This window comes from Stenella coeruleoalba (genome assembly GCF_951394435.1).
Source record: "Stenella coeruleoalba genome assembly, chromosome: 3".
NCBI lineage: Eukaryota > Metazoa > Chordata > Mammalia > Artiodactyla > Delphinidae > Stenella > Stenella coeruleoalba.
The window spans coordinates 76,771,485-76,794,342 of record NC_137148.1 but is presented as its reverse complement, the minus strand read 5'-3'; the positions used below and the strand labels follow the sequence as shown (position 1 = coordinate 76,794,342).

At 38.6% G+C, this 22,858-nt stretch overlaps 1 protein-coding gene across 1 annotated transcript in view; it reads left to right on the top strand.

The window, feature by feature from the left end:
• The first annotated feature begins 991 nt into the window (after positions 1-991).
• SPATA9 (spermatogenesis associated 9) overlaps positions 992-22,858 on the top strand; it is a 31,978-nt gene continuing 10,111 nt past the window's right edge. Inside the window, exons 1-3 of the mRNA XM_079917658.1 lie at positions 992-2,416; positions 2,570-2,658; positions 15,185-15,412. Coding sequence (XP_079773784.1) covers positions 2,356-2,416; positions 2,570-2,658; positions 15,185-15,412 — 378 coding nt within the window. The 5' untranslated portion in view covers positions 992-2,355. The remainder of the gene's footprint in view (positions 2,417-2,569; positions 2,659-15,184; positions 15,413-22,858) is intronic.

The following is a 22,858-nucleotide window of genomic DNA, read 5'->3' as shown; positions in this document are numbered from 1 at the left end:
AGTTACTTTTAAAGAATAAGTTCCCTTAGTACATTTCAAATGATTCAATTTTCAAACATCCTACATACAAACTGCCTCAGATTCTTATTAGAATTTATTTTGTAAGTATGGACCACTCAATTATGAGTTGTAAAGAATAACAATTAAAGATAGCCATTGACATTATTTCATCTAACTTTATCTGTAATAATGTAAGATGTGTAAGGATATAGGTATAAGATATGATTAAATAAAAACCAAAACATTATCAGATATGGTCACAAATGTTAAGTGTGGCAAGGTGGAATTTTTTTTTTTTTTTTTTTTTTTTTGCGGTACACGGGCCTCTCACTGTTGTGGCCTCTCCCGTTGCGGAGCACAGGCTCCGGACGCGCAGGCTCAGCAGCCATGGCTCACGGGCCCAGCTGCTCCGTGGCATGTGGGATCTTCCCAGACCAGGGCACGAACCCGTGTCCCCTGCATCGGCAAGCAGACTCTCAACCACTGCGCCACCAGGGAAGCCCAACGTGGAATTTTTTTACTTATCACCCCCTGCCTTTTTCTACCATTCCCCATCCTGAGAGGGGGTCATTAAGAAAGAAAAGACAAAAAGAATTTTGTTAGAATAATTAACAAAGAGTCAGTTAAGCTTGAAGTGTGGGAAATATTAACATGATATGTTTTTCTTGTAGATTTGTTTGTTTTATAGGATGCCTAGGAGGGTGAGAATGGATGAAAAGAAAACTGAGTGAAACAACTGGGAGCTAGGACATTGAGGGTGGGCAGATGGAAAAAGAATTAGGGAGTTGATGGGAGTGGAGAACATAGAATAAGACCAGAGAGAGCAGGTCCTAACAGGTGTTACTCTGGTAGACTCTGATAGCTAAGTTATCTAAATAGGACAAATAAAGTTTTCATTTTCTTATAGGCTCCCAGTTTGTGTGTTCATCATTGTCTAATAATTCTTTCTGGCAATAGATTTCACTTTCCAAATGTTAGGGGTATAATTATCTTACGCATTAGATTTATTATGGAGGAAAGCAGGATCTGTTAAGGTTCAGAGAGGTGGTTGTGCTGTGATGGAGAGTATTCTCAGGCAGATAAGGACTAAGGACAAAGTGAAAGCTGGGGATCTGGCAGGCTTCACAATCTAGAGGAATCCTTTGATGAACATTTCTCTTTCCTGGACAGTTCCCTAAATAGACCTCCAGCAGCCAGTTTTGTGCTTGCCGAAGAAACCCATCTAGCTGCAGTTAAATATAAAGGCTTCAAATTAAAATGGGATTTGAGGGCTTCCCTGGTGGTGCAGTGGTTAAGAATCTGCCTACCAATGCAGGGGACACGGGTTCGAGCCCTGGCCCAGGAAGATCCCACATGCCGCGGAGCAACTAAGCCCATGCGCCACAACTACTGAGCCTGCACTCTAGAGCGCGCAAGCCACAACTACTGAGCCTGTGTGCCACAACTACTGTAGCCCATGTGCCTAGAGCCCGTGCTCCCCAACAGTAGAAGCCACCGCAATGAGAAGCCCACGCACTGCACCGAAGTATAGCCCCTGCTTGCTGCAACTAGAGAAAGCCGCACACAGCAACAAAGACCCAATGCAGCCAAAAATAAATAAAATAAATAAATTTATTTTTAAAAAAAATAATAAATAAATAAAATGGGATTTGAGTTAACCAACTCAGCTCATCCACACTAAAATATAACCAGGTAGTCAATCAAGTCTGCATAATATGCAGTTCTTCCCATGTTTGATAAGAGGAAAATAGTGGTCATCTGAGGTGGGAGAGTGCTAGAAGAGACAAAGATGAAGAAGAAAAAAAGGTTGAGATTTTAAAGAAGGCAAACCAAAGACTTCACGATTTTGCCTGGGTCTGACCTAGTGATCCTCATTTGGGTGAAGGAAAAACAACCTGTTCAGAAGTCTTTCTGAGTTAACTGCTGGTGTTTCTTTTCCACGTGGCATCAAGTGTGAAGTATTTCTTTTAAAGCGTATGCCAGCTTTTTTCAAAGGGAGCTTTGTTCTCAGGTGATCCAGTAATTGAAGTATCACTGCAGAAATTGGGGCAAAATTTAATTCATATTGCAGAACTCCTTAGTGTGCTTCACTTTCCAATCCCATTTCTCCTCCCCTTGTGCCTCCAAACACACTCTTCCTGCTCACTGCCAGAGTGATTTCAGAGGATTCTGTAACAAGTTCTCAGAGGCCCATTGTGAAGTAACAAAGAATCCCTGCAGTGAGCTGCAGGTTCTGTCCTTGCCTGCATTCCTAAGTGGAAGGCTGCCATCATCCCTCACTAATGGTAGAGTAGGACAAGCAGTGCCCAGGCCTGTAAGCTTGCCTCGAACTAGGAACCCAAGCAAGAACTCAACATGCCAGTCAAACCTGTTGGGCGGATATGTGGGCAGATGTTGAAGAACTTCTCTGGAAGAAGTATGCACAGTCTTCCTGTAAAGGGGATATGGGTGTGGAAACTGGGAATTAAATCCGCAAGGTGGACCCAGTGTTCCATGATCTTTTAAATTATGTTTAGGGGATTTTTAGTTAAGCTTTTTTTTTTAACCCCCTAACTTCTTTTTGTCTTAGTCGAGGGGATCCAGAAAGCAATCATGGTCCTTAAAGATAAGTTTAAAGATGAATTCCCTACCGTCCTAAGATTATCACAGTCTAATCAGGTAATGTGATTTTATAACTTTGAAAGGATTATAAAAAGTATATTGTATTTTTAGTACCAATTATTTAATTTGTGATTTTGAGATCAGTATTTTAAGCTTAGGAAAACATTACTTTCACCTCAGAAAAACACCATTTCAACTCTTACTCATTGCGAGGGGTATATGGAAAACAGAAGGACTGTGGACAAGGAAGTGAGGTAGAAAGATAAATAAAGTTTAAGGACAGTCACTCTACCATTAGATTGGAAATCTAGAACTTTCTCATAGATACAATTGCAATGTAGTTTACTTAAGATTTGCTTAATATAAAGTCAGAAAAATATCTAGATGTACTTTAAAATCTGTGGCAATTAAGTCAGTGAAAAAACATAATTGATATGTTATAACAATGGAAAGATAAATATGGCATGGGTGTGTGTTTTAATATGGAAAGAAAATAGTGATATCAATTTAAACAAAGTACATATGCATATGTTTTAAACATCTGTTGCAAAAAGGTTTTAGATATAATATTGGGAGTGGAAGGAGATAGGTAGAGAATCATAAAGACATTTAGTTAGGAAAAAGTAACATCTTGTTTAGGGGACACAGGTAACCTGATTTACTCAAAAGTACACAACTCGTTTTTTTTAAATATTTATTTGGCTAAACCGGGTCTTAGTTGGGGCATGTGGGATCTTTGTTGTGGCATGCAGGATCTTCATTGTGGCATGCGAGATCTTCATTGTGGCACGTGGGATCTTTAGTTGCAGCATGCAAACTCTTAGTTGTGGCATGTGGGGTCTAGTTTCCTGACCAGGGATCGAACCCGGGCCCCCTTGCATTAGAAGCACAGAGTCTTAGCCACTGGACCACCATGGAAGTCCCAAAAGTACACAACTCTTAATGGGAAAGTGCTGTTTTAGTCATTTTGGCCACAGTTGGAATAGAATATGTTGTAAAGTTATATGGTACAGTAACAACCTACTTATCCAGAAATCAGACTTTTGGCAATGTCAACATGAGGAACATAGCTAAAACCTGGAAGTAAACAAAAAAGGGCTGTGAGTAACATAGTAATCACAAAGTCTGTATATTTCATTCCAAAGGAGAGGTATTAGAGCTACCTTTAACCATTCATCCAGATAACCAGGCATTAGACACTTAATAAATACTTTGCCTGGAACTGGGAAGAAGGAATACAGAGATTAAACAAAGCAGGGTTCCTTCAGTCAGTGAGCTTAATCTCATGGAGACAGAGTCATAAACAAGTAATTGCCATGGAATATGGTAAGAGGCATATACAATTTAGAGGAAGGAATGACTCTACATAGGGTAGTCAGAGAAGACTTCATGGAGGAAAGATGCTTAGACTGGGTCTCAGAGGATGAATAGGGAAAAATATTCCAAAGGAAGCAGTGTCATGCCAAAAAAGTATGAAACATCATAGCATGTTTCCAGAATGTTAAGTAAATTTGAATAAATGGCGTCAGTCTTGGGTCTAGACTTTAGGAATGGGTGATACTGAAATGTACGTATCTGGATGCACAGTGGTAAGGTGGCATTTAGGTGGTGGCTGGCTAAGTAGGAGAGGAAAAGCCAAAATGGATTTTGTCATTCCATATCTTAACCTTGGTGTCTAGTTGCTTCCTCTTTTTGTATCCCCCTAGTCTTGGTATAAATTCTTTTGAAACATGAGAGATTTTTCTTGGCTATGCTCTGGGGTATTAAGGAAAGAGATGCTTGGTCTAGGATGTAAAATGGTTAAGGCCAGCACAGTAGTGTCAGTAATTATTGAGAAAACCTCAAGGTAAAGCCAAGGAAGCCTAGGCCTGGAAAGCCCTGTTGTCCTTCCAAGTTGTGATTCTCCCACCATTGCCAATATTAGAGAAACTGGGTTTTATTTAATCGAAGTTGCAACTTTCTTTACAACTTCCTTCATCTCTTCCTACCCTCTGCATAGCCTCGTTATCACTAGAGCCATAAGTATGCTTTATGTGAAATAGATTGATATTCTGATCCCCAAAGAAATCTAAGTTCCTATTTCCAAATCCCTGAAGTCGTTCACTTATAAGAACTATACCCCACCCAAGTGAAGAATATAAACATAAAGTTACTTTATTTCTCATTTTCAAAACACTTACATTGTTCTTTTTCCACCATTTACTTTGAAGAAAGTGTTGCTGAGATTGGCAGGAAACCTGAGTAGTTAGGGGATATTATAACACATTGAAGTTATTTGCTCTTCAAAAATAAATTATCCAGAAAACAATGCTAATACTCTGTTCTTAACTAAATTATTTTTAAAGGTCAGATTAGAAATGTTGCAGATTTTATTATTTCTAGTGTGGTCCATAGTTCCCAAACATACTGAAAAGAATGGTTTTAAGACTACTTAGAGGGCTTTATTAATTGGGTTGTATTTTAAATCTCTAAGTTTTGTGATTGGCATTTAATTTTATTTATTTAGGAAAAAGCCATGTTACTGGCCTGGAATAAAAAAAAAAAAGATTTAGAGATTTGGTGGGAGTGATGGTGGTGGAATTTTTATAGAGGAATACACCGAGAATACTGGTTATTAAATAGTTCTTCATGGCTAAAGATTTTGAAGGACATTTTTTTTCTGGGGCTGGGGAAAGTTAATTTTAGAATTTTGACTTGAGGTCCTGGCTTCTGAGGTCTTGTACTCTCCACTCCCTCCCTTCCAAGCAGCCCAGACCCCAATACGCTCAGTATCCACATCTTTTAGTAAAAGTAACTTTTTAAGGTTTACACTTGCAAATTGCAAATGATTTCCATATAAGGACTTTAAAATATTAAACTTTTAAATTTGAACGAATGAAAAGATGCATGCTACAATTAGGGAATTAAAATTTTTTAATTCAGATGATCTTTACTTGAATGAGAGAAATCTTTTATGGTAAATAGGGTCAATTTTGTGGGTTTTAATTATGAAAGGTGGTTTGTATTTTATTCTGTAATTATCTTGCACTTAACTGTATACTACAAAATTGAGGATTGTAGACAGAGCATAATAGAATCCATGCAAAATTTTGGCCTTTACATATGTAGATACATTTTTCTGAATTCTCTATGCTTTCTTTTTTTCTTTTTAAACATGTGGGACAAAAACTGCTGGTGTTACCAAACCAGGTTTCTTTGTCCGACATGCAGAAAGCCTAATGCTGAGACGCTGAGGTTTGCAGCAGAGAAAGGGTTTATTCAAGAGGCAGCCAAGTGAGGAAACAGGAGAGCAAATCTCTGATCCACCTCCCCAAAGGCAAGGGGCTTGGATTATTTGTGCATGAAGAGTATAGCGTAGTCAGAGAGGCCCGTGAAGGTGTTTGGAGGCAGGAAAAAGATGAGGTAATATCTGCTCTTTGTAGGCATATCTGAGTTACATACTTCTTCACAGGATGTATGTTCAGAAAATGTGGGTGTTAGCATGATCTGGGGGTGGAACTTTTGGCCCTCAGATGTCAAAAGGTCACCCATTGCACACTTGAGCAGGCTCAGTTGAATGGTCAAGTGGTCTTGACCAGTTTGAACTGGGCAAGATTAGCTCCATGTTTCTGAAGCAGCCATTACTGTAGCGACCCATATGTCAGAGGTGTTATCTGTAGGGGGTGGTTAAAGGAGTCTTGTGATATACAGTATTTGTCTAAGGTATGTGAAGCTTGGAAGGTACGCAATTTGCAGGAACAATTAAGGCAAGTTTGATGAGTGGAGGCAGATTACAAGCATAGGGATTTTTAACAAGACTCTCCCTTATTTGCTGTTCTGTAAGACAAGCTAAAGAATTGCTGTCAGTCGCCAGTTTCTGTTAACCCTATGGGGCACAGGTTCAGAATGAGCTTTTTAACCTTGTGGGGCACGGTTTCACTGGGGATGCACCAGTGATGTCTGGAAATTACTTGTATTGGCATTGGGGTTTCTAAATATAATGAGAGTAGAACTGTAACTAGAGTGTTCTATAATTCAGTTGTATATTTGTCTTTGGTGAGTTGTTTCTTGTGGGACACTATCATTGTGAAAATTCGCAGAGCACGTTGTGCACTGAAATCTTTCTGGGTAGTTTCTAATTTAATATTTGTTATATTTTTCCAATATATATCTATACTAACTTGTTATATTTTTCTGATATTTTTCATTCATTCACTGAAATGAATATATTTATAGAGCACCCATTATGTACCAGACACTATTCTAGGCCCTGGGGAAAGATCAGTGAGCCAGATGGATATAGAACACTGCTGCCGTAAAACTTATGTCCTAAAAAACCCCAAACTTATATCCTAGTCAAATAGAAAACCAATAAACAAGGAAAATAAACTACAGATTATATTAATGGTAGGTCTTAAGGAGAAGAAAGCACATAGCAGAGAAAGGATATGAAGTAGGGGTAGGGATAAGGAGAACAATTGATGGGAAAGGTAAGACCAAGAGAGTCTTAGTGAGAAAGTGATTCTTGAATTAAGACTTAAAGGAAGTATCCACCTCCTAGAGTAATGAAAATAAAAACAAAAATAAACAAATGGGATCTAATTAACACATTATTGACCCAGGGGATTTTTGCAGAAACTAACGCCTGTGGCCGTAATACGTCTCGTCAAAAATGTGTTAAACTTAAAAACTTTTGCACAGCAAAGGAAACCATAAACAAAACAAAACCCTCAGACTGGGAGAAAATATTTGCAAATGAAGCAACCGACAAGGGATTAATCTCCAAAATATACAAATAGCTCATGTAGCTCAATATCAAAAAAACAAATAACCCAATCAAAAAAGGGGGGAAGATCTAAATAGACATTTCTCCAAAGATGACATACAGATGGCCAAGAAGCACATGGAAAGATGTTCAGCATCGCTAATTATTAGAAAAACGCAAGTGAAAACTACAATGAGGTATCACCTCACACCAGTCAAAAAAATCTACAAACAACAAATGCTGGAGAGGGTGTGGAGAAAAGGGAACCCTCCTACAGTGTTGGTGGGAATGTAAACTGGTGCAGCCACTATGGAGAACAGTATGGAGGCTCCTTTAAAATCAAAAAATAGAACTACCATATGACCCAGCAATCCCACTCCTGGGCATATACCCAGAGAAAATCATAATACAAAAAGATACATGCACCCCATTGTTCATTGCAGCACTATCTACAATAGCCAGGACATGAAAGCAACCTATGTCCATCAACAGAGGAATGGATAAAGAAGATGTGATACATATATACCACATGGAATATTACTTAGCAATAAAAAAAGAACAAAATAATGCCATCTGCAGCAACATGGATGGACGTAGAGATTGTCATACTGAGTGAAGTAAGTCAGACACAGAAAGAGAAATATATGATATTGCTTATATGTGGAATCTAAAATAAAGGGGGAGTACAATTGAACTTACTTACAAAAATAGAAGTAGAGTCATGGATATAGAAAACAAACTTATGGTTACCAGGGGATAAGGGAGGGAGGAGGGATAAATTGTGAGATTGGGACTGACATATACACATTACTAAATATAAAATAGATAACTAATAGGAACCTACTGTATAGCACAGGGAACTCTACTCAATACTTTGTAATGGCCTATATGGAACAAGAATCTAAAAAAAAAAAGAGTGGATATATGTATATGTATAACTGATTCACTTTGTACACCTGAAACTAATACATTATAAATCAACTATATTCCAATAAAAATTTAAAAAAGAAAAAGACTTGAAGGAAGTGAGGGAGCAAACCTTGGCGTCCTTGAGAATCAAATGGCATAGTTAGTTCAAAGTCCCTGAGATGGGAGTATACCTAACAAGTTCAATAAATAATGAAGGAGGAAAAGGGAGAGAAAAAGACTGTGAGGCCAGGGAGGTAAAGAAGAGGCAGCCTTTGTAGGACCTTGTAGACCATTGTATGTACTTTGGCTTTTACACTGAGTGCACCAGGAGGCCACTGAAGTGGTTGAGCAGAAAAGCAAGATCTGATGTGATCTAATTTTTAATTGTGTCTCTTTGGCTGATGTGTTGAGGAACAGAATGAAAGTAGGGAAGGGTGGAAGCAGGGAGGCCATTGATGAGGCTAATTTTCAAGTCTGGAGACGAGATGACAGTGGTATATAAATAAAGTGGACTGAGTGTTGGTACTGGGGCTAGTGAGGAGTGGTCAAATTCTGGGACTATTCAGAGAAAGAACTGAATAAGATTTGCTGACCGGCTGGTTTTATAGATGTACGGTAGTAAAAAGCTGATGTTACTAGAAATTGGAGTTCAGCATTAAAACTGCTGATGATAGAAAAATGGGCATGGCTCTGGAAAAAAGAAAAGTAATGGGGAAAGCAGGATATATATTCAAAGAATGGAGCTCAAATAGAGAAATATGGAGCAGGATTCTTGAATAAATCTGATTAAATGATGCTGTTTGTTTTGGCAAATGGTCTTTAAGTACCTTTGTTTATCTCTGAGGTGTTGGTGGTGGTTGGGAGTTGGACTTTCTTTTCTGACATTTGCTGATATGCTCAGATGATGAACATATGACAAAAAATATCATCTGAATTTGCACACTTTGCCACTGACTCCAGGATGTTTAGGCCAAGGGTCAAAAAATTAAAAAGGGAAAAAGAAGGAAATGAGGACTTCTTAATTTCAGTTCAACATTTAAATTTACACATATGGTTTGGTAGGAAAATACATAGCATAGAGAGTAGACAAAAAGGAAAAGCTGGTACCTCAGAGGGGAAAAACCTTTTATTTAAAAATTTTCTGTTAGAGCTAATTTAAAAAAATAACTCATTGAAAGTAAGAGTGAATTGGAACCATCATCATAAACTGGTGACTGTTTATTTAAAAAAGAAGAACGGGCTTCCCTGGTGGCGCAGTGGTTGAGGGTCCGCCTGCCGATGCGGGGGACACGGGTTCGTGCCCCGGTCCGGGAGGATCCCGCGTGCTGCGGAGCGGCTGGGCCCGTGAGCCGTGTCCGCTGGGCCTGCGCGTCCGGAGCCTGTACTCCGCGATGGGAGAGGCCACAACAGTGAGAGGCCCACATACCGCTAAAAAAAAAAAAAAAAAAAAAAAAAGAAGAACGTCTCCTTCTGCATCTTAAGGAATGTAAGTAGCCTTTCCCTGCTGTCACCTTTGTATTCCCAGAGCCACGAAGAACCATTGATCATGCACCCCCAAGCCCAGATTTGGTTTCTAATATACTATTCTTAAAAGCAATAATGGTCTTCTTGGGAACAAATTTATTTCATGTTTTGTGGCAGGGAAAATAAAAGGGGTCAGAAACATATTTTGTTGTTAGAAATAATTCTTTCAGTTATCTAGGAAAGTATCAAAAAAGGCAGGCATTTTAAAAGGGAAATGCAGTCGTCATATTGTAACCATTTAAGCATTAAAGGGAAACAAAAATATTAATTAGGAACAAGTTGAGTCTGTAAACTCACGAGGATACTAAAATGAGAAAGATAACACAAAATGCGCTAAAGCATTATTATAATGCACTCGAATTTTTAAAAATATTGTCTATAATAAATGCTGTATTTTGGTGAACACATTATATGAACCTTGCAGGAGAATTTTTATTAATAGATTATTTATTACAAATAGGCTTATTTTTCTACAGAGATAAAAATTTAGAATTTCTGAAAGAGAGGAAAGTTGAATGGATCAATCTAGTATAATGTTTGGGGGAATGCATCAATACTGGTTAATAGAAATACATGTGTAAAGTCAGTGAATCCAAGCCAACACGTACAGATCACGAAGATTTTGTGAAGGAACTCACAAAATCAGAAGAGGGAAACTACAGAATGTTGTTTTGCAACTGAAGAAATGAAGGGTCCCTAAAACACTGAATGACCACATAGGCAAGGTTTCACTAAAGGTGGAACTGCACATATCCAACTCCTGTTTGCCCTGGCAATGTGGTCCTCACCTCTGGTTACAAATTATAATGAGAGAAAACACAGTACTGTTGGCCCTTGGTATCCAGGGATTCAACCAACCTGTGATTGAAAAAAATTCCAGAAAGTTCCAAAAAGCAAAACTTAAGTTTGTTGATTTACATAGCACTTACATTGTATGAGAGTTTATAAGTAATCTAGAGATGATTTAAAGAATAAAGGAGGATATGCATAGGCTATATGCAAATACTATGCCATTTTATATAAAGAACTTAAGCATCCACGGATTTTGGTATCTTCAGGGGTTCTGGAACTAACTAATCCACATGGGATGCCTAGGGACAACTGTAAATTGTAATCAGAGGTAAAACCAAACTTACTCCAGCTGCTCCACCTTGAGGAGGAGTTAGGAGGAAGAGTCAGTGCAGCAAAGCATAACGTCACAAGAGAAATTGAATCTGTATGTGCAGGAACTTTGGATACTGCAGACAATGTGGTTTCTCTTCAAGGTGTGCATGCAACCAGCTTAGATAATATCAAGTGATTGCACCTGTGTGTTCTTTTCACTTGTTCTACCTACCATGTAACTGCTTGTAAGCATTGCTCTAAAGTGGCTTGAAATTATAGCAACTGTAGCAGCCCACAACTTAGTTCATCCTCTACTGTTCTACTGACGAGGAGGGTTGAGACCACAGGTGGGCCACTGGGACTTTTTTGCTGAAGTTAATAGATTAAGCCACGGTAGGACACCAGGTGTTGCAGAAGTACATCTTCATTGATAGGCTAGAACAGCTTTTGGTTATCTCCACTGACAAATGCTGAAGAGTAAGAGAAGTACTGAACTTTGATGACAAAAACAGCACTAATAAAATTATGACTTCAGGATAAAAGTTGAGGCATTTAAAATAAATATACAGCATGTTAGCTCTTAACAAAATATATGATGCTTATTGTAGACAAGAAAATCCAAAATATGTTTTGCACTTATATATTTGTACTCAATAATTAAATGAGATTCAAAGTTGTTTCTTTGTGTTATTAACCAACTCTTTCCCCCAAGTTATGTACTGAAAAGCCAGAATAGCTCATAAAATTACTTACATGAATAATGGAAATTATACTTGTCTGTTGCCTGGAATGCAGTCTAACCTGTGGTTCACTTTCTGCTAGAACAGAGAAAGAACTACATGTCCTGTGTTTTAGAAATGCCAGAAATTTTTCCTGTCAGAGTGCTCATAGAAGATTTGACGTTTTCAGAACTACAAGTTTTGTAAGCTTGTGGATTAGTACATAGGGTTTTTGTTTCATTTTTCTTTAAACAGTACAATGCAGTGTGTATATATGCTATATTTTAACATTAAAAAATTTAAAGTAAATTGTACATTATGATTATGTATATATGCTATATTTTATATACGAGGCTGCCCACTCTCACCACTTTTATTCAATGTAGTTTTGGAAGTCCTAGCCACAGCTACCAGAGAAGGAAAAAAAATCAAAGGAATCCAAATTGGAAAGGAAGAACTAAAACTGTCACTGTTTGCAGATGACATGATACTGTACATAGAAAATCCTAAAGGCGCCACCAGAAAACTACTAGAGCTCATCAATGAATTTGGTAAAGTTGCAGGATACAAAAGTAATATTTAAAAATCTGTTGCATTTCTATACACTAACAACAGACTATCAGAAAGAGAAGTTAAGGAAACAATCCCATTTACCATTGCATCAAAAAGAATAAAATACCTAGGAATAAACCTACCTGTGGAGGCAAAAGACCTGTACTTGGAAAACTATAAGACACTAATGAAAGAAATTGAAGACACACAAACAGATGGAGAGATATACCATATTCTTGGATTGGAAGAATTAGTATTGTTAAAATGACCATACCACCCAAGGCAATCTGCAGATTCAGTGCAATGCGTATCAAAGTATCAATGGCATTTTTCACAGAACTAGAACAAATAATTTTAAAATTTATATGGAAACACAGAAGACCCCAAATAGCCAAAGCAATCTTGAGAAAGAAGAACAGACTGGAGGAATCAGGCTCCTGGACTTCAGATTATACTACAAAGCTATACTAATCAAAACAGTATGGTACTGGCACAAAAACAGACACATTGATCAATGGAATGGAATAGAGAGCCCAGAAATAAACCCACACACTTATGGTTAATTAATCTGTGACAAAGGAGGCAAGAATATACAATGGAGAAAAGACAGTCTCTTCAATAAGCTGTGCTGGGAAAACTGAACAGCTACTTGTAAAAGAATTAAATTAGAATGTTCTCTAGCACCACATACAAAAATAAACTCAGAATGGATTAAAGACCTAAATGTAAGATTGGATACTATAAAATTCCTGGAGGAAAACATAGGCAGAACACTCTTTGACATAAATAGCAGCAATATTTTTTTTGATCCATCTCCTAAAAAGCAAAAATAAACAAATGGGACCTAATTAAACTTAAAATCTTTTGCACAGCAAAGGAAACCGTTGACTAAACAAAAAGACAACCTACTGAATGGGAGAAGATATTTGCAAATGATATGACTGGTAAGGGGTAATGTCCAACATATATAAACAGCTCATACAACTCAACATTTAAAAATCCAACAACCTGCTTAAAAAATTGGCAGAAGAACTGAACAGACATTTTTCTGAAGAGGAAATGCAGATTGCCAACAGGCATATGAAAAGATGCTCAACATTGCTAATCATCAGGGAAATGCAAATCAGAACCACAATGAGATATCATATCACACCTGTCAGAATGACTATCATCAAAAAGAACACAAATAAATGTTAGTGAGGGTGTGGAGAAAAAGGAACCCTCCTACACTGTGGTTGGGAATGTAAATTGGTGTAGCCACTAAGGAAAACAGTATGGAGATTTCTCAAAGAAAACTAAAAATAGAACTATCATATGACTCAGCAATCAAGACTCCTGTGTATATATCCAAAAAATCAAAAACACCAATTCGAAAAGATACATGCACCCCAATGTTCATAGCAACATTATTTACAATTGCCAAGATATGGAAGCAACCTAAGTGTCCATCAACAGATGAATGGATAAAGAAGATGTGGTGTATATATACAATGGAATATTAGCCATAAAAAAGAATGAAATTTTGCAATTTGCAGCAAAATGGGTGGACTTGGAGGGCATTAAAATGAAATAAGTCAGACAGAGAAAGACAAATACTGTATGTTATCACTTATATGTGGAATCTAAAAAATACAACAAACTAGTGAATAAATCAAAAAAGAAGCAGACTCACAGATATAGAGAACGACCTAGTGGTTACCAGTGGGGAGAGGGAAGGGGGGGTAACATAAGGTTAGGGGATTGGAAAAAAGGGGTTATTATGGGATTATATGAAATCATGTATGTTAAACTTCTGAAAATTGTAAAGCACTGTAGAATTTAAAGAACTTTTCATTCAATTAAAAAAAAACAGATGTCTCAAGTTAATGAATTTAGCACTTTTCTATGTATGGGAAGAAGCAAGAGTCTGGGATCGTTAAAATCATTCCTTTGATATGCACCTTAACTAATAAAAATTTTTTTAAGTAAATTGTACATTATGTATTATGTATATATGCTATATTTTATCATTTAAAAATTTTAAAGTAAGCTGGGAAACTATTTGTAACAGTTTTGAATAAGAATTATTATTTGAACAATTCAAACACTGAATGATATTTGAATACGAATTGTTTACTTTTGGGACTTCCCTGGTGGTGCAGTGGTTAAGGCTCTGAGCTCCCAGTGCAGGGGGCCAGGATTTGATCCCTGGTCAGGGAACTAGATCCCACATTCATGCTGCAACTAAGCGTTCACATGCCACAACTAAGGAGCCCATGTGCCTCAACTGAGGAGCCAGAGAGCTGCAACTAAGGAGCCTGTGAGCCACAACTAAGGAGCCCGTGTGCCACAACTAAGGAGCCCACCTGCACAACTAAGATCCAGTGCAACCAAATAAATAAATATTTTTTTAAAAGACTGTTTACTTTTGAAAGAGCTCTTTTAAAAAAAATCAATGCAAAAAACAGATAAATCCAGAGAGAAAAATGAAAAATTTATATCTTTAGGCTACTAACTTAATTCTGGATATTTATCCTAAGGAAAAAATCATATATTCATATAAATATTTAAATACCTGGGGTGGGGCCAATGAATTGTAAGGAGGGTGGGAGATAATTATTGGACACTTAGTATCAGGCACAGTGTACAGTTATGTGGTACTTGTCTCGGCCTGAAGTAGATTTTAAAAATGCACTGGAAACAAATGGGTGGTTGCTGGTAGGGTGAGGGGGAATGGGGGGAGGGAGCAGTGTGAGTGAACCAGGGGAAGGGGATTAAGAGGTACAAATCTCCAGTTCTATAATAAGTAATGGGAATGCAATATACAGCGTAAGGAAGATGATCAATAATATTGTAATAACTTTGTATGGAGACAGATGGTTACTAGACTTGTGATATTCATTTCATACTGTTTGCAAATGTCAAATTATATAGTATACCTGAGACTAACAATACTGTACATCAACTATATTTCAAATAAAAAAATTTTTAATAAAGAAATATTGCACTGGAGAATCACACATCAGTCACTTTTCAAAGGCTTATTTTCCAGAAAAGAGAACCCGTGCAAAAAACATCCAAAATCAGAATGGCTGTTGCTTTAGCCAAGATCAATCGAGGAACATTAATTCGAGGATTAAACGGCATATCCAGATCCTCCAAATCAGTTGCCAGACTTCTGCAGCCTCAGCTTGCTTGCAGACTTTTAGAGTTAAGGGACGTATCTCATCGTCTGCTCAAGGAAGTTAGTGCACCAAAGCAACCCCTATATAACATGCAGGTAAGTAAATATTGCATTTGCACAGGCTATGGATCTTTTTTTAGGAAGTATTTTGAAATTGTAAGATTTGGAAAATGAAAATGTAGCACATTTGGTTGTCCTAGATGTAAAACAAGAATAGTTGGATAAGAGAAATAAATAGATGGGCCTTTTTTCAGTATAGTATATTCTCTTGTTTAAATAAATGTGAAAAAGGAAGTAATGCAGACTTTTTTCTCCCTTGTTATTTGATTGAACTAAATGAAACTATCAATTTCAAATGGTTCAACCTAAATATAAGCATGCAAATTACCACCTATGTCAAATCTGAAAGAAATTCTACAACAAGCCTTAAAAATGATTGTGCTTTGTGTCCTTTTCCCCATAACCTTGTTATGTTTCCAAGATAATCTTTGACATAACATATTGAGTATATTTAGCTATAAACTCATTTCGATAGACCTGTCAGTGTCCAGGTCTATTTCAAATATGTGTTCTATGTTGTTTTATTGAGGTCCTATTATATTTTGTCAAAGTTTTTCAGGACCAGTTTCTTTTTTTCTGAACTTTATGGCACTGAACTCTGGGTTTTTCAATCTGGGCATTATTCAAAGCATTCCTTTGTTGAAGGGAGAGTTAAGCCAGAAAGGAGATGTATTAGTTCTTGTACTCGAACAATCCAGAGTTGAGAACGTTTCAGGCATAGCTGGATATAGGTACTCAAATGATACCTTCAGGATCCTGTTTCTCTCTTTTACTGATCTCTTGGCTCTGCTATCTCTGTGTTGACTCCATTCATAGACTGACTTTCCCCTTGTGGTCACAAGATGATTTGCAATTGTTCCCAGGCTACATCCTTCCAGGTTCAATTACAGCAGAAAAGAATGAGTCCTTGACCCAGCATTCCTGGCCAAGTCCTGAGGTTCACTCTAAGAGAATGGCTTACCTCTAAACCAGGGAAATGGGGGTGCATTGATTGGCCTAGGACTTGATTACCTGCTTAATTTCTAGAGTAGGGGTTGGAGCCCCATCCAGACAACATGACTTAAGAATGGGGAAAGGATGAATCCTCAAACAAAAATCTGTGTTGTTTTAAGAATATGAGAAAATAGATGATGGGTCGCTAAAATAAATGAAATATTCAGTATATAGGAATCTGTTTTTAATCAAAGATTTTGACATTTCCAGAAATCATCAGATATTTCAATTATGAGTTTCCTGAGACAACATTTATAAAAGGCACCTTTATAATACCTGATGTTTGAGAAAGTAAAAAATGGTTTCTGTTTGTTAACCATTGGATTTCTGAGCACTATTAAGGCTTATCCCTGTATCTTTAGATCATCAAAAAGAAACATAGCTGAACTGTATTATTTTGAATTCCCAATGAAATGTCTTTCTGAATCTAATGTTTTGCCTTGCTGTTTCTTTCCTTGCATTGTTAGACCCATAGTTTTCATAGAGAGTTGATGTAAGAAGTGTCCTTTGAAGAATATTTCTGTATTTATTATGAAATTATGTTTAAAGACACTGTCCATTATTGTTATTCAGAGTCTTTCTTTTTTCTCCTCTTTGCTAAGTTAAAACTGTGAAGGAGCTGAGATTTTACACTATTTATGAGCTAACAAGTTAGTTTGCCACAGTTATAGAAATACACAGGCACCCACACTGACAGAAGAGACAAGCAAAAGTAGCAGCCAGAGCAGTATCTTGTGTCAGTTCCCACAGGGCAATGTGGTGACAGCCGGATGTTAACTATGCGTGTAGTAAGTTGCATTGCAGGAGAGGAACCTTGAAATCAGGAGACTCATCTTTTTATAGGGATCCTGGCACATCTGCCCAGCATCCGAGAGAGAAGCGGGGGTGGGGGGGAGGGAGAGGGGGAGAGAGAGAGAGAGAGAGAGAGAAGAGAGGAGAGAGAGAGAGAGAGAGGAGAGAGAGAGAGAAACAAATGTTTTTGGAGGGTAAGGAGAAGGTTTTATCTTTAGTGCCCTGTGACATATCTTGGGAAGTACATCTCTAGATCTCTCCAAAGGAATATACTTTCTCTAGCTTACAAAGCTGTTTGCTATTCATCCATATCAGAAGGCCCAATCTGCACAGCTGGGGGTCCCCAACCCAGTTGGGGACCGGGCTGCACAGCAGGAGGTGAGCGGCGGGTGAGCAAGCGAAGCCTCATCTGTATTTACAGCCGCTCCCCATTGCTCGCATTACCACCTGAGCTCTGCCTCCTGTCAGATCAGTGGCGGCATTAGATTCTCATAGGAGCGTGAACCCTACTGTGGAGTGCGCATACGAGGGATTTAAGGTGCGTGCTCCTTATGAGAATCTAATGCCTGATGATCTGAGGTGGAGCTGAGGAGGTGTTGCCAGTGCTGGCAGTGGCTGCAAATAACAGATTATCATTAGCAGAGAGGTTTGACTGCACAGAGACCATAATAAATCAGTTGCTTGTTGATTCATTTCAAAACCCTATCAATGGGGCTTCCCTGGTGGCGCAGTGGTTAAGAATCTGCCTGCCAATGCAGGGGCACAGGTTCGAGCCCTGGTCCAGGAAGATGCCACATGCCGCAGAGCAACTAAGTCCGTGAGCCACAACTACGGGAGCCTGTGCTCCCGTAGAAAAGCCACCACAGTGAGAAGCCTGCACACTGCAATGAAGAGTAGCCCCTGCTCACCACAACTAGAGAAAGCCCGAGTGCAGCAATGAAGACCCAACGCAGCAAAAAATAAAATAAATAAATTAAACAAACCAAAAACCCTATCAGTGAGTGGCAAGTGAAAACAAGCTCAGGGCTCCCACTGATTCTGCATTGTGGTGAGTTGTATAATTATTTCATTATATATTACAATGTAATAATAATAGAAATAAAGTGCACAATAAATGTAATGCACTTGAATCATCCGGAAGCCATCGGCACCCACCCCTGGTCCATGGAAAAATTGTCTTCCACGAAACCAGTCCCTGGTGCTGAAAAGGTTGGGGACTGCTGCTGTATAGGAATGAGAGATATCTATGGAGGATTGTCTCACAATACTCATGAAAGTTCAGTGGCAGGAAGATAATCTCCCTTTCCAGTGGAATCTGTTTCCTTCTATCCAATAATGAGAACTAAAAAACACAATGTGCTTGCCTTTTGCCTTGCCTGACAGTGAGTTTCCATAGGTGAAGTTAGAGCTCATTTGTGATAACTTATTCCAGGAAATGAGATGAAGGAACCAGGTTGAGGGACTAAGTGATTTGTCCAGGGTCCATATACTGTCTCTTTTGACATCAATACAGAACCAACACCTATGAAATATCTTCTCCTTTGCTCTTGTTCTAATTGTCTTAGGAGCTAGCTTTAATTTTTAAAATTCTTATCAATAAAATATTTCAAAATATATAAAAAATAGTTTATCAGAAGTCCCACCCAAATTTAAACTGGTAGTAATATTTTGCCATATTGCCTTTAGATATCTGTTTTATAAAAAGAAATATAATTAACCATGCTCCGATCCCTTCCTTTTTTTGTCTACCAAAGGTAATCATTATCCTGAAGTTGATGTAAGCATTTTCATGCATGTTTTATATTTTAACTACATTTGTATACATCTATCATCCTATGCATATTTAAAATTTATATAAATGATATGATACTGTACTTACTCTTCTGAAACTTCCTTTTTCACTCAACATTTTTGATATATATAGCTATGGTTCTATGGTTTATTACTTTAACTTCTTTGTGGTATTCCATTATAAGAAAAAGTAATCCACAGTTTATCTGTTACTGAACAGATGGACAATTTAGTTTCCAAAATTTTTGTATTACAAACAGTGCTTCACTGAACACTCTTGTAAATGACTCCTCGTCCATATGTATGAGACATTTCTCCAGGTATATATCTACAAGGGGGATTGCTGGGTCATGAGGGATACACATCTTCAGTTTTGGTTTTTTTTGCGGTACGCGGGCCTCTCACTGTGTGGCCTCTCTCGCTGCAGAGCACAGGCTCCAGACACGCAGGCTCAGCGGCCATGGCTCACGGGCCTAGCCGCTCCGCGGCATGTGGGATCTTCCAGGTTCGGGGCACGAACCTGTGTCCTCTGCATCGGCAGGCGGACTCTCAACCACTGCGCCATCAGGGAAGCCCCACATCTTCAGTTTTATTAGCTGTTGTCAAAATGCTTTTTGGAATGGGTACATATTCTTGGGAGCCTTTGTGATTTTTGAATTTGAGGATAATTTCAATTCTGGAAAACTCTTAGCCATTGTTTCTTCGAGTATTGCCTCTTTCTCATTTTATCTAATCTCATCTGCTGGAATGCCTACTAAACATACTTAGGACCTTCTCATTTTATTCTTTATGTCCACTTACCTTCTTCATATTTTCCTTTTCTTTATCTCTTTTTGATACATCCTGAATAACTTCCTCTGATCTGTCTTCCAGTTAACCAGCTCTCTCCAGCTGTATCTAATATGCTCTTTTATTTATTAAATGTATTTTAAATTTCAAACATTATATTATCTCTAGAAATTCTATTTGGTGTTTTCCCCCAAATTTCCACTTCTTTCAAAGTGTCCTTTCATAGGTTTATTTCTTTTTAAAAATCTATTTTAAAAATACTAATTTATGGTCTTTTAAAATATTATTCTTTGAGATTTTGGGGGGATGCTAATCTTTCTGACTATTGTGATCTATATTGTGTCTCCTCATTATTTCTTTGTTTTTTTTTAAAGTTTTTCTCCAATAAGGATTTTTAAAAAATAGAAATCCCTTCTGGCCTTGGTAGTAGAACTGTTCCTCTAGAGGATTTTGCTTGTGCTCTGGAGATATCAGTCCCTGGTGGAGACCAGCTTCCTCACCTTCTTTTTGGACTGGTGGGTGCAGTTTTTCTATTCCCCCTTTCACTGCGATTGCAGCTCTGCAAAGGCCTGATCCTCACCTCATGTGCATCCAAGTCTCATCTCCAGGATCTTTATTAAAACTCAAGCCCCCAGCCATTATTTCAGGATCCAGTAGCAACCCCAGTGTTCCTGGGACATAATCTCACACGCTTACTGCTTGGCTTCTAGTTCCCTCTTCTTTCCTGGCATAGGAGGACTTCTTCCTTCCTTCCTCTCCCCTCCCTCCCTCCCTCCCTTCTTTCTTTCCTTCCACTTTTTGTGAACTCAGTCTTGTATTAAATTTTTGGAGTTTGATTTTATATAGAATTTCTAGATTTTTTTATGCGAGAGGTTCCCCACTAGCTCAGTCTGCCACGTTACTGGAACTAGATGTCCTTCAGCTTTACTTCTTAATATCTTTTACAAGTTATAAGATGGTTAAATTTCTTCTTGGAAGTAAATGAAGTGTAATTCTACTTTTTCATTCACTTGGTAAACATTATTTTTATTGAAAACCTGACATATAAAATCAAGAGTTTAGGTACTAGGGATTCATAGATGTCCCATGGACTCTAGGGATGATAGGCAAGTAAGCAATGTCAGTAGAGTGTACTGAGTGCATGATTAAAGTGTGCAAAGTGTACTATGGAAGCATCAACAAGGAGCGTATAATTCCTAAGTGTAATCAGTGTAGGCTTTGTAAAAGATGATACTGGATCTGAGACTTGAAGGAAGGGAAATTAGCCCAGTGAAGAAGTAGGAGAATCATTCAAGGAAGCGAACAGTGTATATTAAGAAGCTGAGGCAAGAGAGAGCGTGACTTATGTAGGAAATGTAAGTAGTTCCATATGGCTGAAGCGTGATAAGTGGGAACAGTCCCAAGTCAGAGCTTCTGGGGTCCTTGAGGGTTAGGAGTGAGGAAGAAGCTTTTCTTGGGCAATATGTATTAGCTAGGTGAAGATTCAGGATTGCCACTGAAAGGAACCTAAGTTGTAGCAAGGAAGAAAACAAAATAGCTCAAATGTAAAGTCTCAGTGAGGAAAGATACAAAAGTATGAATAGTGAAGATAATGGCCTGGAGAATTAAAAGAACAACAGAGTAATATATGAGGTGTGGTGGAGGTCAGTGAATTGGTCTGTGAATGGAATGTATCCATGGTGCCAGAGTGTGCTGAGAGGTAAGTGGCACAGCACAGAGTTCAGCTTACCTGGAGTAGATTCCAGCATGAATTACTTCAAGAATTGTCAGGCTGGGGCTTCCCTGGTGGTGCAGTGGTTGAGAATCCGCCTGCCAATGCAGGGGACACCGGTTCAATCCCTGGTCCGGGAAGATCCCACATGCCGCAGAGCAACTAAGCCCGTGTGCCACAACTACTGAGCCTGCGTGCCACAATTACTGAAGCCTGCGTGCCTAGAGTCCGTGCTCTTCAACGAGAGAAGCTACCGCGATGAGAAGCCTGCGCACCGCAAAGAAGAGTAGCCCCCGCTCACTGCAACTAGAGAAAGCCTGCGCACAGCAACAAAGACCCAAAACAGCCAAAAATAAATAAATAAAATTTAAAAATTAAAAAAAAAAAAAGAATTGTCAGGCTGCCTGTGTCAAGATGGAACTTTGTGGCGTGTAGAAATGCAAGGAGTGAAATATGGAATTCCTATGCCAAGGGATATGCTTTGTGGCTGCATGGAGGGCATCACCTTAGAAAAGTAAGCAGCCTAGTTAACCTATCAGAAGCAAAGTTTTAAAGATCCTCTTCATGTGCTCTGTCTCATCACTGATCTGAGGATGATGAATGATGGAAAGATGCATTTCTACCTTAAACGGTTCTACCAGAACTCTGCTGGCTATCAGGTAGCTTGGAATGCCAGTCAGGCAGATTACTTCCCTCAAGAACTCGAAATAGAGGAGCATTGTCATTACTGCCTGTAACTAGGTAGTGTTTCAGCTTTTTGGTGTGGTCTGAGATGTAGCATATAGTGATGGTCTCGTCAAGATAATTAGAGTATAGACGCTGTCACAGGAGCTCTCTTGGCAATCTTTCCAGGCCTTTTGGTTGCATGCTCAGCTGTAGCGCATGTACTGTGTATCTTAGCATATTTAATGATGTTGTGCCAAATATGAACTACCCAAAGACCCAACCAATATAAGTGACCTGAAGAGATTCCAGTGGCTTGTGACATGAGCACAGAGAGTTGGGGTCAGGGCTGTCCAACTGGCCGTCTTGTTAAAAGAGGCTTTCTTTGCACCTGGCTATACGGGTGCTGAGTCAGGTTGCTCCTCAAACCTTTCCCCATTCTGCTGGGCTGAGATTATAGTAGTATACCTGCCTCTTCTACAAGGGGCCTTAGAAACGGAAAACTGAGAAGTTCCTGGTGATTTTTAAGATCCCCAGCAGCAGTACTTACAGAATGCTGCATCTGCTTAGCCTTGTAAGCTGCCTGGCTGAGCGAAGCTTGCAGCCTAGGCTTCAGTGACCTAGATAATTGCTTTGAATGCTGACTTCAGCCAAGACACGTCAGCTCCCAGACATAGTCGTTGACTTTGGCAGCCCAACGCAGGGCCACAGGACCAGGAGCTCTTTCTGTGATAGAATCTTCC